Here is a 13,147-nt window from a genome sequence, read left to right on the forward strand (position 1 = left end):
ACTCAGGGTAAGGGTTTTGGAGATAATGTTTTGGAAAAATGTACATTTTCCAAAATGGCTACAACAGTACCTCTACCCCACATGCCTGTTCCCCTTCTACCCTTTCTCTTCCTCCTCCTCCATCTTTTTTTTTTCTCTTCCTCCTCCTCCTCTTTCTTCTTTTTTGTGGTACTGGGAGTTGAATCCAGAGGTGCCGTACCACTGAACTCCTCAGCAATTTTTATTTTGAGACAGTCTCACCAAGTTGCCCAGGCTAGCCTGGGACTTGGGATCCTTCTGTTCCAGCCTCCCAAGTCACTGGGATGACAGGTGTGTGCCACTCTTCCTGCCCCACATGCTCTTCTTATAATGTAACTTTTACACTCCTCCAGTGAACAGATGGGTCTCTGTTCCTTCCCCCTTGAACCTGGGTGTGCCTGGACTATAGCGGAAGTGACTCCATGTAACTTTCAAGGCTAGTTTATACAAGGCCATGCAACTTTTGCCTGATTCTCTTGGGACGTTTATTCTTGAGATTCAGCCGCCATGCCACAAGGAAGCCCAAGCCACCCTGAGGAGAAACCCAGCACTAACTTTGGCAGTTGTGGATGAGTGAGCCGTGTTGGAGGGTGATTCTCCAACCTCAGGGGTTGTTCTAGCTATCCATGTTGCCCAAAGTGCAGATGCATGAACAAAATAGATTGTGTTGCTAACAATGTTCACTGAACTAGGATGACAACAGCATGGCTCTTCTGTTGAAAATTTATTTCTCCTTCTTGGCATCTAGCAGGCATCCACAGGGGCTGGTTTCAGATTATCAGAAGTGGAGAAGTGGAGATGAAGGTCACCTTCTAAGGTTGTGAATGAGTTTTGTTGCTCCAATATGGACTCATGGATAAGTTATATGTTTATAGGGCCGAGTAGTCATTCCATATATATCTATATCTCTCTCTATATTTTTTAACCTTTAAATCATTTTCAAATGTCCAGTTCTGTGGCGTTCAGCACATCTCCATGGCTGTGCAATCATCATCTCCATCCACCTCCAGAACTTTCCATCTTCCCAGACTGAAACTCCATCCCCATTCCTCCATCTCTTCCCCAGCTGCCTGCACCCACTGTGCTACTTCCAGTCTCTATGGATGTGAAAACTCTAGGGACCTCCTATGAATGGAACCGTACAGTATTGTCCTTCTGTGACTGGCTTGTTTCATGAAGCTTGGAGCCCTCAAGGTTCATCCACATTGTAGCAGGTGTTGGAATTTCCTTCCTTTTAAGGTTGAATGATATTCCACTGAATGGTGGACTGCATTGTGTCTCTCCATTTAACACCTGGGTTGCTTCCTCATTATCCTTTTTGACTCTCCAAGGCATCCAGCTCCACCAGCAGGAGCCCCCGGGGATGCATTTTGAAAGTTATAGTTCAGAACATGATGGAAGGATAATTTCCCAGCTGAGTAGGGAGAGGGCTTTCTGAAGCTCATCTTGGTAACAATTGTAGCTCAAAGGTTCTCCCCTGAAAGCTTCCTTCAGAGACAGATGGCTACTCTCTCCCCACTTCTGTTCCTTTTCCTGGGGTTGGGTGGTGTTCTGAAAGACCAGCCACCTCAGCCATCTGCAGCGCTGCTTAACTACTGAGTGCTGGGCAAGCACTGAGCTTCTGATTCTATTAAGGGGAGAGGGAGTCAGGATCTGTATTCCTAACAGAGTTCCCAGGTGGGACTGACACTGCAGATTTGGGGACCACCTACTGATCTACTTACAGTATTCAGGTATAACGATGAAAATAAAGAGTTGTACCAACATTAAAGTTGCTGCTTATTTTCTCAGCATCACCTTCACTTTATTTTTGTTTTCAGCCTGACCTACCCTAAATTCAAAAGAATGGTAGTGCTATCATAACAGCAATCTGGCCTTCTTAGACAAACTTCCATTCCACTGTTTTTTGTTGTTGCTGGTCTTCAGGACAAAGCACTTGTCCCACCTAACAAAGGCTTACCTGATACTTAAATGAGAATTGGAGGGCAAACCTCCCTGAACAAACCAAAACCACCTGATTTTTAACTATAAGAAATTATTTAAAATACATACACAGGGATCCCCTAATTGCACGTAGAAGTCCTAAGGTTCCAAAGACTGGTGACTCACCAATCCTGAGAAAGACCAGGTATGTCCGTTTCTAACCTAAAAACCGCTGACAAGTCCCTGTGAAAATTTGTGATCCTAAAAATTAAAACCACAAGTTGGAGAGAACAATTTTATTTAAAATTTCATGCATTAGACTTTAACAATTTTTTAAAAATATAGATATACATTTTAGTTGTTGAGACCTTTATTTTATTTATTTATATGTGGTGGTGAGAATGGAATCCAGAGCCTCACACATACCACTGAACTACAACCCCAGCCCCCCACCCTCTGCAAAGACTTAAAATTTTTACTGACACATTTGTATATACTCACCAGCACAAGGTGATGCTTCCATACAAGTATACACTGTTAATGAGAAACTTGGGGTAATCACTATATCTGTCATCTCATATTTATTGTTTTTGTCATGAAAACGTTAAAATCCACTCTTATTGTCGCAGTGCCACAAGCCTGTAATCCTAGCAATTCAGAAGGCTGAGGAAGGAGAATCGCAAGTTCAAGGCCAGCTGGGAAACCTAATGACATGTCTCAAAAATAAGTAAATAAAAAGGGCCGGGGATGTAGCTCAGTGGCAAAGCACCCCTGGGTTCAATCCCCAGTACCAAAACAAAAAATAAAAAACAAAAAAACACTCTTCGCAATTTAGAAATATATGTCATTATTTGCTGGGCATGGTGGCATGTGCCTGTAGTTCCAGCCACTCAGGAGGCTGGGGCAGGAGGATGTCTAGGGCACGGAAATTTGAGACCCAGCCTTGGCAATGTAGCGAGATCCCAGTCTCTAAATAAATACATAAAACAAACACACATCATTATTAACTATGGTCCCCTTGCTGTGCAAAAGATACCAGAACTTATTCCCCCCAACTGAGAGAAGGAGGCTCTTTTGATTATTTTAGCGAAGCACGATGTCAAATATGTATCCTACCAATCGGTCCGAGCAGAATCGGCCGTTGCTATTCTTGTCCCCATTTTACAGATGCAGAGACAGATTCAGGACGAGGCGAGCACACGCAGATTCAAGGTTGAAAATGAATCCCTAGTTGTAGAGCTCATTCCATCACACAGTAGCTATTCGCAGCCGCAAGACAAATGCCCCCGGGGTTCACTCCCCAGAGGGCCAAGCTGCAACCTGGGGGACGCGGGAGAGACGCTCCCGCCCGGCTGCCTGGCCGCTTTGCGCAGGCGCGACGCGCCCGTCCCGCCCCCGCCCCCCTCCACGTGCGGCGCACACCTCGCGCTCCCCTCGGCCGCGTTCGCCTCGCGCCTCCCTCCCTCCCTCCTCCCGCCCCTCTGGTCCCGGCCTCCCATTGGCTGAGGGCTTCGTCCCTCCGACCGCAGCCCGGCAGGCCCCCACCAGGCCGGAAGTCCCGCCGTACTAGCGGCGGTCGGTCCCGTGGATTGGCCCAGGTGGCTGTCCGTCGGGGCGGCGGGCCCGAGTCGGCGGCGGGGGCCCGCGGTCGATGAGCGGCCCGGGCTGGCGGTGGTTTCCGGTTCCGCGGGGCTGGCGGGCGGGCGGGCGGCCCGGAGCGGCGGCGCCTGACAGACAATGAGTGCGGCGGGGCGGCGTTGAGCGGCGGCGGCGGCGAGCGACGCGGGGCCCGGGGGCGGGGCGGGGCGCCAGCCATGGACAATCAGGTGAGGAGCGGCCGCGCCGCCGCCCGGACCCCTCCCTCCTTCCCTCCGCCCGCCCGGCCCTCCTCGGTCCCGGCCTCCCCGCGCGCCCCGCGCCCGCGCGCCCCGCTTTGTGCGCGCCCGCCGCTGCCCGGGCCTTTATGTGGGGCGGGCGCGCCCCTCCCCCACTGCGCCCCCCGCCCGGCCCCGGCGGCCCAGAAGCCCCCCGGGGCCCCGGCCGGGCCCGGCCTGGCCCCGCGCCGCCTGGGACGCCCCTCGGAACTCTAGTGCGACCCAGACTCTCGGGATGCTCCAGGAGCCCCAGCCTGGCCCGGGACCCTTCGTGCTGCCCCTCCGAACCCCGCGGACTCAGAGCCCTCTTGGTGCCTCTGGGGACCCCCGTTCGGCCCAGCGTCCTCACAGACGGCTCCGGGGGCCCTGTGCCGGCGCAGGAGCCCCCTCGGGCCTCTTTGGGGACTCTCCCCATATTTTGCCCGATCCTTTTCTCATTTCGGGTCCGGGACCAGCCCATGTCTCCTTTTCTCTCTGGACTCAGACTCCTTGACCCGCTCCCTGCAACCTGCTGCCTGTTCTCCCTTCAGCCTTAACTCAGATTTGAGTGTCCCCAGAACTGCCCTCACCCCTCCTTCCCTCCTAGGCCACGGTCCCTGCCCTCCCCTCTCATCCACTGCTACCTTTCCTGAGTATCCCTTTCCCCTTGCACCCTCTGCTGACCCCCCTCATCTTCCCGCGACCCCAGCCTTCCGTCTTTTGCCACAAGGACTCAGGCCTGTTTAGAGTGTCCCTTCTCTTTGGACTTGTGTCCTCAGCTTACTTTGACCCCCCATACCGCCTGGGCCCCCATCTGGTTTTAGGCTATGTTCATTCTCCCTGGGCCCCAGGGCCTGAAGAACCGTTTCTTGCCTTCAGTCCTGCTTCGCTGAGACCAGGGCCAGAGCAGTTTCTTCTCGGACCTGACTACCTACCACCCCAACCCTTCAGACCATTGCTCTTGCCCCGCGACTTTCAATTGTGCTTCCCACATTTAATCCCTGTCCAGCTCTCTTGCCTCAGTCTGGCTCCTCTCCCCGCCACTGGCCTGGCTTCTCAGTCCCAGTCTCCCCAGAACCCTAGCCCCCCTCCTTACATTCAGGGTCTCCCATTCTACCCAAGCCCCCTGACCTGCTTACTTTTTAGCCACTACCCTTTCCCCCTCTCCACCTCATTTTTGTCTCTTCCCCCCACATCTGAGAGCCTCTGTCCAAACCCCAGGTGGATTCCCCATGCTTCTCAAACTCCTGGTGGCAGCTCCCCCTTCCATCTGGAAACCATTCTGCTGCCCATCCTGTTGGTTCTTGTAAACCTGAGGCCTTTCTGATCCCCAGTGTCCCCCCTTACCCAGCACTGTATCTCTTCTTCATCATCCGAGTTCCTTCTGTTCTCAAACCCAGTGTCATTCCTGCTCCCAACCCGGGATCACTTCTTCATCCTCTGCTGCTGCCCTGGCTTTTAGGGGCGCAGAGCCAGGAAAGGCATTGTGGGGCTGTGGGGGTGGCAGCTGAAATCTCTGCCGTTAGCAAGGGCAGGTTGGGGCGTCCCTGGCTGCTGGCGCCACAGAGGCGGCTCTGTCTGGTGAGGCGCTGTGTGGTGTTGGGGACTGTGGGCAAGGGATCTTCCCCCTCCCGGTCCTGTTGCCTGTGGCATAGGATCATTGAGGCAGGTGGCATCTCAATGATATCCTGGCACCCACTCACTGTGGCTTCCCTTCTAGCTTTGGTGTTACTCTATCAGGAAGTGAGGAGAAGGCATGGCACCTGGCTGGTGGATTTGCAGTGTGCTGTCAGATGATTTCCTTTGGAGACATAGAGCCTGCTGCCTGTAATTCTTAGTGAATTAACCAAATGGAATGTCCCTTCAACGTCTGATGTCAATGAATCCCACCCTTGGGAATGTCTCTTGGCACCACAAAAGGCATAGAGTATGGCCTCTGTCCCTACTCCTTAGTCCAGGTCTTAGGCCATTCCCCTTTTGATGGGCTGGATCCTAGATGTCTGGTGGCTGTCATGTAAGTGGGACTGTGGAAAGAGGTGATATTATTCTTGCTTTGTGACAGGAAGATATAGGTCCCACTCAGGTGGTACAGGCCTTCAAGAGCTGGTTCTGTGTACTGTCCAGGATGCCAGTCACTAGCACCTGTAGCTATTTTAAATTTAACCTGTAGCTATGTAGCTTAAAAAATTCAGTCCCTCAGTCACCCCAGTCACCCTTTTGAGTGCTCAGTAACTACAACTGAGTTGCCAGCTGTTTTGTGTGGCTGCCTAGAGAGGACATTTCCATCAGTGTAGAAAGTTCCATCGGGCAGCACTGGTCTTGATGGTTGCAGAAGTATTTATAAGTGAAACCAGCCCCTGAGGGAAGGATGAGGGTCTGAAGTCTAGTTGGCCTTTCCCACCATGCTTTCATGCAGATTTTAGAGAGACTGGAGAGCTCCATCACTATCTCTTGGTGACAGTAAGACCCCTGGGGAGGCAGGAGAATGCTGTCACTTACCAAGTAGGTGAGTGTGAATCTGTGGGGTCTTGCCTGTCCCCATTCCTCAGACCTGTAGTGCCTCCCTATAGTGGGAAACAGTGCTCCCTGGCTTCTGGAGGTTTTGATTCTTTCCTGACCTGACCTTCCCATAGGCCTTTCAGGTTCAGCTACGAAGGGGGATTTCCCATTTTGCTCTGTTGTCCCAACTTCTCCTCATTGGCATCTTTTCCCCATGGGCAGGAAAAGGTCTTTCTGGTTCTCTTTGCCCTAACCTGCACCCACATGTATGACTCTTCTGCTCTCCCCGCTCCACACTTGCCCTGGTGCTGTCGTGGCATTTGTATTTTCTTTGTAGAGGTATGAGTGAAATCTTTGCTCAGCTTACTTAGGGGTCTGGTCTGGGAGAAGTGGGTTTATCTCTGAGGCTGGGGTGTGATGTGGAATGGAGACTAAGTAGATGCTGAAAACATTGGGGAAGGATAGAGGAGTGGGTCAATGGGGACCAGGGAGATGGGAAGTAGTGTCAGCAGCCATTTGGTCTCTTGTTCAAAAGGACCAGGGAGCCTCTCATTCACAGAGGACCAGCCCTTCACAGTGGCCTGGCTTCTGAGTTGGTGACAGCTCAGTCACATCAGAAGATGGAATTGCTGCTTGCTGATTCTTTGCATGTGGGGGCTTCACAGTGTGGATTGGAGAGGACTGCCTTATGATAACACTCTTCCCAGAGGGAGGTTTGTTTTTGATGTTGGTGCCACAAGCAGCTCCCTAGCCAGCCATTGTGCAGGTGTGGAAATGCAGACCTAAGAAGGTCCTCAGATGGGTCAAGGTCCTGGTACCTCTGCTCTTATCCCCAAACCGCTTCTAGAAAAACTCAGGATTACCCACAGTAATAACTGCAGAGTGACTGGTTTTCCTTCTACTCCCAGTCCTAAAGGTTGGAAAGTCTCCTTGCCAAGTTTTGTTCTCAAAGTTGTTACATTGTAAAATACTTGAGGGCAGGCACCAGTGTCTTTTTCCCTTTGCGTCCAACACAAGGTTTCACTCTCTTTTGCCAAGTGTTGGTTAAATCAGAGTAGCCAGGAATCAGTCTGTTTGCAACCAGGCCTTCCTACTCTGGCAACAGATGCCTTGATTGGGATTTTGCACATTCAGAAAATATCACTGAAGACTGTTCCCCTTGTTCCCAGGAGACACCTGGTGCTGTGTCTACACATCATTGGGCACCTTGTACTTTAATGTCTGGTCCCTGACAGGTGCAGTTCTGTCTTACCAGGAACCTGAACACTGAGTATTGTGGGTATTTGCATATCCACGTGGTCTGTACACCTGAGTGTTTAGAGAGAAATTCATCAAACCCTTCATATTCCTTTGTCATTAACTTTTTGCCCTGGGTCAGAGAACCAGGGTAGATAGAGCCAGAAAAGGACTGGAGGTGCTGGCCACTGGCCATTGGTACAGTGATTGGCTTTGTCCCCACCTCTGGGCAGGCATTCCTCCACTTATGAGGATTGTCACAGGGGACAATCCATTGTTTCCCCTTCTTGTTTTAATTCAGTGGCTACCCTGAGAGCCCCCAGCTGGACCTGGAGGGAGAAGGTTCTGCAAAGTGTGACTTATTTGGTCTTGTTTTACCATTCTCTGGAATTGCCCAAGCTCCATTACCTGGCCCCATCAGCATGTGTATTCAGAGCACTCGGCCAGCACCTCTGCACAACCAGTTGATACTGAAGAGGGATAAGACTTAGCACTGTCTCCTGGGAGGGGAGCAAATTGGTGCACCTGGATTAGGTGCAGTTGTCAAATTCTGGGTGTACTTATACCAGATTCTCAGAGGAAGGGGCATTTGTTGGAAAGAATTCCCACCAGAAAATCAGAGGAAACCTTATACACTCACTGCTAAAGACCTGCCTTCTGGGTCCCAGACACAGGGCAGGGCCCATGAGAAGCTGGCTGGCTGACCAAATCAGAAGAAAGGACCTAGAATCTGGAGCTGTCAGAATAAGGTTCTTCCTCTTTGCCAGGAATTGGGAGTGGGGGCTTTTCAGTGCACACCTGGGAAGAGCTGTTCTCTTCAGTGGAAGGAGGCCTTAGAAGCGGCCCTCTAGGATCTGTGTGCCTGGTTTGCTGGATTTAGGATACTGGCCCTTTGGTTCTAAGTGCCCTCTGCCAGCTGGCCTGGATGGAGGGAAGTGTCCCAGTTGAGGCTTCCTGCCCAAGCTTAACTGTCCCCAGATGGCCCCCGAGCCCTTGGGCCGCCCTGTCCATTGGCTGTCTTCTGGGTGATTTTCCAGGAGTAAAATGGTTAACACTTTCCAGGGCAGACCTGGAAGTTTCCCTTTGTTCCGGGCTTTTGTTGGGGAGTGGGCATCGAGGTGAGTCCCAAATATGCAGGAAGTGGCAGTCACAGGTTGAGCCCCTTGGGGTTGCCCTCCATTCTGAGAGTTCCAAAAGTGGGCTCCAGGTAGCAGGTTGTCCTGATGCCTGTGGGGGACATAGATGTTGAGACATCTGTGTGGGATACTAGGGGTGGGGGGTGGGGGACAGCTGCCGGCAGGTGAGGTTCCCTCATTCCAGGAGAGTCTGGAGCTTAACCTGAGCAGCTGGCCTCTCAGCCAGGCCACCCTCCTTGAGAACCAGCTGGTTAGTTTGCTTCAAATCTTTGGTTCTGATGGCCATGGAGGGAGTCCAGGTAGAGTAGAGGAAGGAGGGGATGTTAACAGTTGACTCTGGAATTGGCTTAATGGTGGTAATAAATTATGACTTGACCCATCAGGATAGTTGGCCAGGGCTCAGCTTGCTGGCTCCAGTGAATGTGGCTCTAATGTTTTACTGAATCAATGCTTCCTTTTTTTAAAACAGTGGAACAGAATCTGTGTTATCCCACTCTCTTTATTTCTTAGCAGATTCCAGCATTCAGGGGAGTGTGCAGGAGGTTGGGCCAGGGAGCCTTGAATCTGTCCACCAAGTCTCTGACATGCCCTTAACCAAGGGTGTTCAGTCTACAGTTGGTGCCAGCCCCTGGGGCATAGATGTCGCTGGGTGGTGCTTTGGGCACTGCCAACCGGCTGCGAAGATTACCCATCACTGCCTCGGAACCTTCCTGTTTACTTTGGCCACTGCAGCGCAGTTTTGGCGCCTACACTCTCCCCCTCTCTGATGGAGCTGTGGTCCATTCTTTCACAATAACTGCTCTGCTGCTGGCATGCCCTGGGTGGGAACTTCATGTCATCAAAAATGCTGGGAAGCCAGCCGAGGGCTGAGTAGCTGGATTGGTGCATAACTGATTCCGAGGAGACTGTCATCACGCAGGAGTGAACTTGAGGAAAGCAGAATCCATTCTCCATATAGTGTTGTTATCGTTTTCACCTGTGACCTTCACAGCCATTCTCAGTGTGGAAGCAGGTTGGGTAGAGAGGCAGAGGTCAGTGGGTGTGAGGTGCACACGATGATTACAGCCCACTAGGGGTCATGCGGATGCTGCTTGGGTTGAACATTCTCCATACTTAGCACTATTCACACAGATGCTTGTGGTTGGTTTGAGTGTTACTTATTGTCCAGATGGTTATTCCTCATCTCTGGCTTTTGCTGGAGTGTTTTGCCTTGTGTGTTCCCCAGGTGCCTGGGCAGTGTGAGTGCGCTGACCTCCCATTCGTCTCTCTACTTAGTCACCGGCCCTCTGTGTGTGTCCCAGGAGTACTGAATCTCTTCACCCTGGGCTCTTGCCGGTTTCCCTTTTCAGGTTCTGTTTTCCTCTTTCTGGCCTCTCTGGTTGCCTCCTAGCAGGCTGCCGTGGCCCTTGTTTGCTTCTTTCCCTTTCTTTCCTGTAGCCCTGGCTATACACAGATCACCGGAGGATTTTACTCAGATACCATTCCCCATATCCATCATCCATTTATATAGTCTGTTATCATCCCTGTTGTGTCCAATCTGGACTCCACTCTGTCCCAGCCCCTCCCTCCAGTGTCCTAAGTGAGTTACTGCTCTCTTTCTGGAAGCCCCAAAGGGACCATCACCCTGAGCCAGGGGAACTCCTTCTGCCTCATTTCTTTTTTTAAAAATTAATTAATTTTTTAAATTGACAAAAAATTGCCCTGTTTCTTACACCAGGCTGCCAAGTGCCTGGAACCACAAGTCTCTTGCCAGCTCTGCACACACTGGAGCCACCCGTCCTCATCTGCCTCTTGGCCCTTCCTTCTTGGATGGTGCTCCTCAGAACTGTTGGATGTAGAAGGTCCTCTGGCTAAATTAATCCAATGTTGTTGATGCACTGGGTACTGTGCTTCCAGGATAGAGGCGACAAGGATGAACAAGATGTCCCTCTTGTCAGAGACTTCTCAGGGGCATGAGGGGGACAGCAGGAAACAACCCAGAAAGAATTGGCCACAGACTTCATTGATGATTGGTCTGGCACAGTGATCAAAGGGGCCCTGGAGGAAATAGTCTTTGAGTTGGGACTTAAGGGATGAGTAGAATTTTGACCAGCAGAGAAATGAGTTTAAGGCTGTGGGGTGGAAGAAATGCACACAGATGGGTGGGTATTCCTGGAGTGTTTGGGGCTGGCCAGCCCTGTGATGGAGCTGGAACACAAGAGTGTGCATTTCCTGTGTTTTCTCAGTCCTGGGATTCTTTAAGACACACCACTGACTATTGTAACAGCTTATGTGTGTGTGTGCCCAGGAATGCGCATGTGTGAACATGCATACAGAGTGGGAGGCCCTCAAAACCTGAAATTTACACATCTGGACTGCCTTGGATTCTGACTTCAAAAGTAGTATTAAAGTGTGAAAAAGATGAGCACTTTTTAGACATATGGAAAGGAACAGGTGGAAGGTAGGAGGAGTGCCCAGAGCTTGCACTCCATTCTGATGGGGGTGGCAAACTGTGGAATGAGGGCAGAGGGGAGGAGACCAGCCGGGTGGGGGCAGGCTCACTCAGCCAGTGGTGAGGTCTGAACAGAGGCAGGTACCTCGGATTGCACACAGTCACTTACAAAGAAGGTGAAAGGTGATATGGGAGTTCTGGAGTCCAGGGCAGGGGAGGGTGGCTCCATCTGGGAGGCTGGTAGAGCCCAGTGAGTGGGAGTGTCACACAGGCAGCTTGGGACTCGCCCTTCATGTCTCTCCTGCTTATCTTGGTACTTACAAACAAGTGTCCACTTGGCCTCTGCTTCATTCTGTAACATTCTTGTATTTGATACTAGGTGTCAGGGTTGTGTCTAATAAAAGTCTGGGGAGGTTTTTGCAAACTAGAGTGGATGTTTATAGTAGGTTCCACTGGTAATCAGCCTAGGCATTAAGAGTGCTTTCAAGGATTGTGGCTTTGTGTTCAGTGGAGGGGGACTGGCCTCATCTGCCTTGTAGTTCAGGAAACAATGCCAGGCATGTGAACGGCAGGGAGCTCCGCTGCCAGCAGCCAGTCCACCTGGGTCCTTTCAGCAGGTGGCTGTACACTTGCTTCCTCCTGCCTACTAGGAACTGTCCTTGGTTCTTTTGAAACCAAAAAACAGTGTTTAGAGATGACTTAGGGGAGCAAGAAAGGCCCCTGCCCTCATACAGAAGTGTATGAAAATGAAAGTGTGCGTGCTGTGCCCTGGCCAGGGAGGCAGGATAGCAGAGTAGTCAAGGGAGTGGCCCTTGGCTACACAGACCCAGCCTCAAATCTGAGGCTGCTCCTTACCTTGCAAGTGCCACTTAGCACCTTACTGTCAGAGTCTCAGTTTCCTCATCCACAGAATTGCAGTCCGGGTTGCACATCTGTATTCAGTGATATCTCACTTGGGAGGAGCTGATGGTAGGGGAGAGCAGGTGGACAGCAATCAGCAAGATGGTTTCTGATGGTCAAAAGTGCCCTTGAGAAGAATGAAATAGGGAGCAGGGCATGGTGGCACACTCCTGTAATCTTAGCTCAGGAGGCTGAGGCAGGAGGATCGCAAATTCGAGACCAGCCTTAGCAACTTAGTGAGGCCCTGGCTCAAAAATAAAAAGGGCTGGGAATGTGTCTGTGTCTCTGTGGTGAAGCCTCTGGATTAAATCCTCAGCACTCCCCCCCCCCCCCCCCCCCCAAATAAGTGATGTAGAATGTCAAAGTGCTATTGGCTTGGGCCGTTAGGGAAGCTTCCCTGCAGAAGTGACAGCTGAGCCTTGAGTGATGAAAAGGAGCTAGGGTAGTAAGTCTAGAGGAAGAGCTCCTGCAGGTGCCAGGGCCTAGAGGCAGGAGTCAACTGGGCTGACAGGAAGACCAGAGACGAGGCTGTGCAGGTGGAGCAGAGGACGTAAAGGCAGATGAAGGACACACAGGCCCTGTGCCACTTGCTGAGGAGCCAGAACTTGTGGGGCCCTCAGCTCAGTGCTGGTGCCCTAGAAGCATCGAAGCATCCATATTCCCCTCCCTAGCTTGGAAGCCTGTCTCTCTGCTTGGAGGCTTTTACTGAGTGTGCCTGTGGGTGAGGGGGCAGGACAGTTCTGCATAGTGCCTTGCTTTGAGCTTTGTACTGACCTGTTCCAATCTCTCTCCCGCCCCCAGTGCACCGTTCAGGTCAAGTTAGAGCTGGGGCACCGTGCCCAACTGCGCAAGAAGCCCACCACGGAGGGGTTCACCCACGACTGGATGGTGTTTGTTCGTGGCCCAGAGCAATGTGAAATCCAGCACTTTGTGGAGAAGGTGATCTTCCGGCTGCACGACAGCTTCCCCAAGCCCAAACGTGGTGAGTAGCCCCAGCCTTGAGTTAGGAATGCTAACCTACCCAGCGGTCCTTCTCCAAAGATCTGTCCCTGCCTCCTGGAAGTGGGACCCACACGCCCATGTGTTGTGTCAAGATGGAGGGAAAGTGTTCTGTAGCAAGTGCTGGGGTTGGGGAGCTGCCCAGCCAGGCT

General features: G+C 51.8%; 1 protein-coding gene across 1 annotated transcript in view; it reads left to right on the plus strand.

Annotated features, from left to right (window-relative positions):
- The first annotated feature begins 3,644 nt into the window (after positions 1 to 3,644).
- Mllt1 (MLLT1 super elongation complex subunit) overlaps positions 3,645 to 13,147 on the plus strand; it is a 59,221-nt gene continuing 49,718 nt past the window's right edge. Inside the window, exons 1-2 of the mRNA XM_027952424.2 lie at positions 3,645 to 3,767; positions 12,798 to 12,978. Coding sequence (XP_027808225.1) covers positions 3,756 to 3,767; positions 12,798 to 12,978 — 193 coding nt within the window. The 5' untranslated portion in view covers positions 3,645 to 3,755. The remainder of the gene's footprint in view (positions 3,768 to 12,797; positions 12,979 to 13,147) is intronic.

Source organism: Marmota flaviventris, chromosome 1 (assembly GCF_047511675.1).
Source record: "Marmota flaviventris isolate mMarFla1 chromosome 1, mMarFla1.hap1, whole genome shotgun sequence".
NCBI lineage: Eukaryota > Metazoa > Chordata > Mammalia > Rodentia > Sciuridae > Marmota > Marmota flaviventris.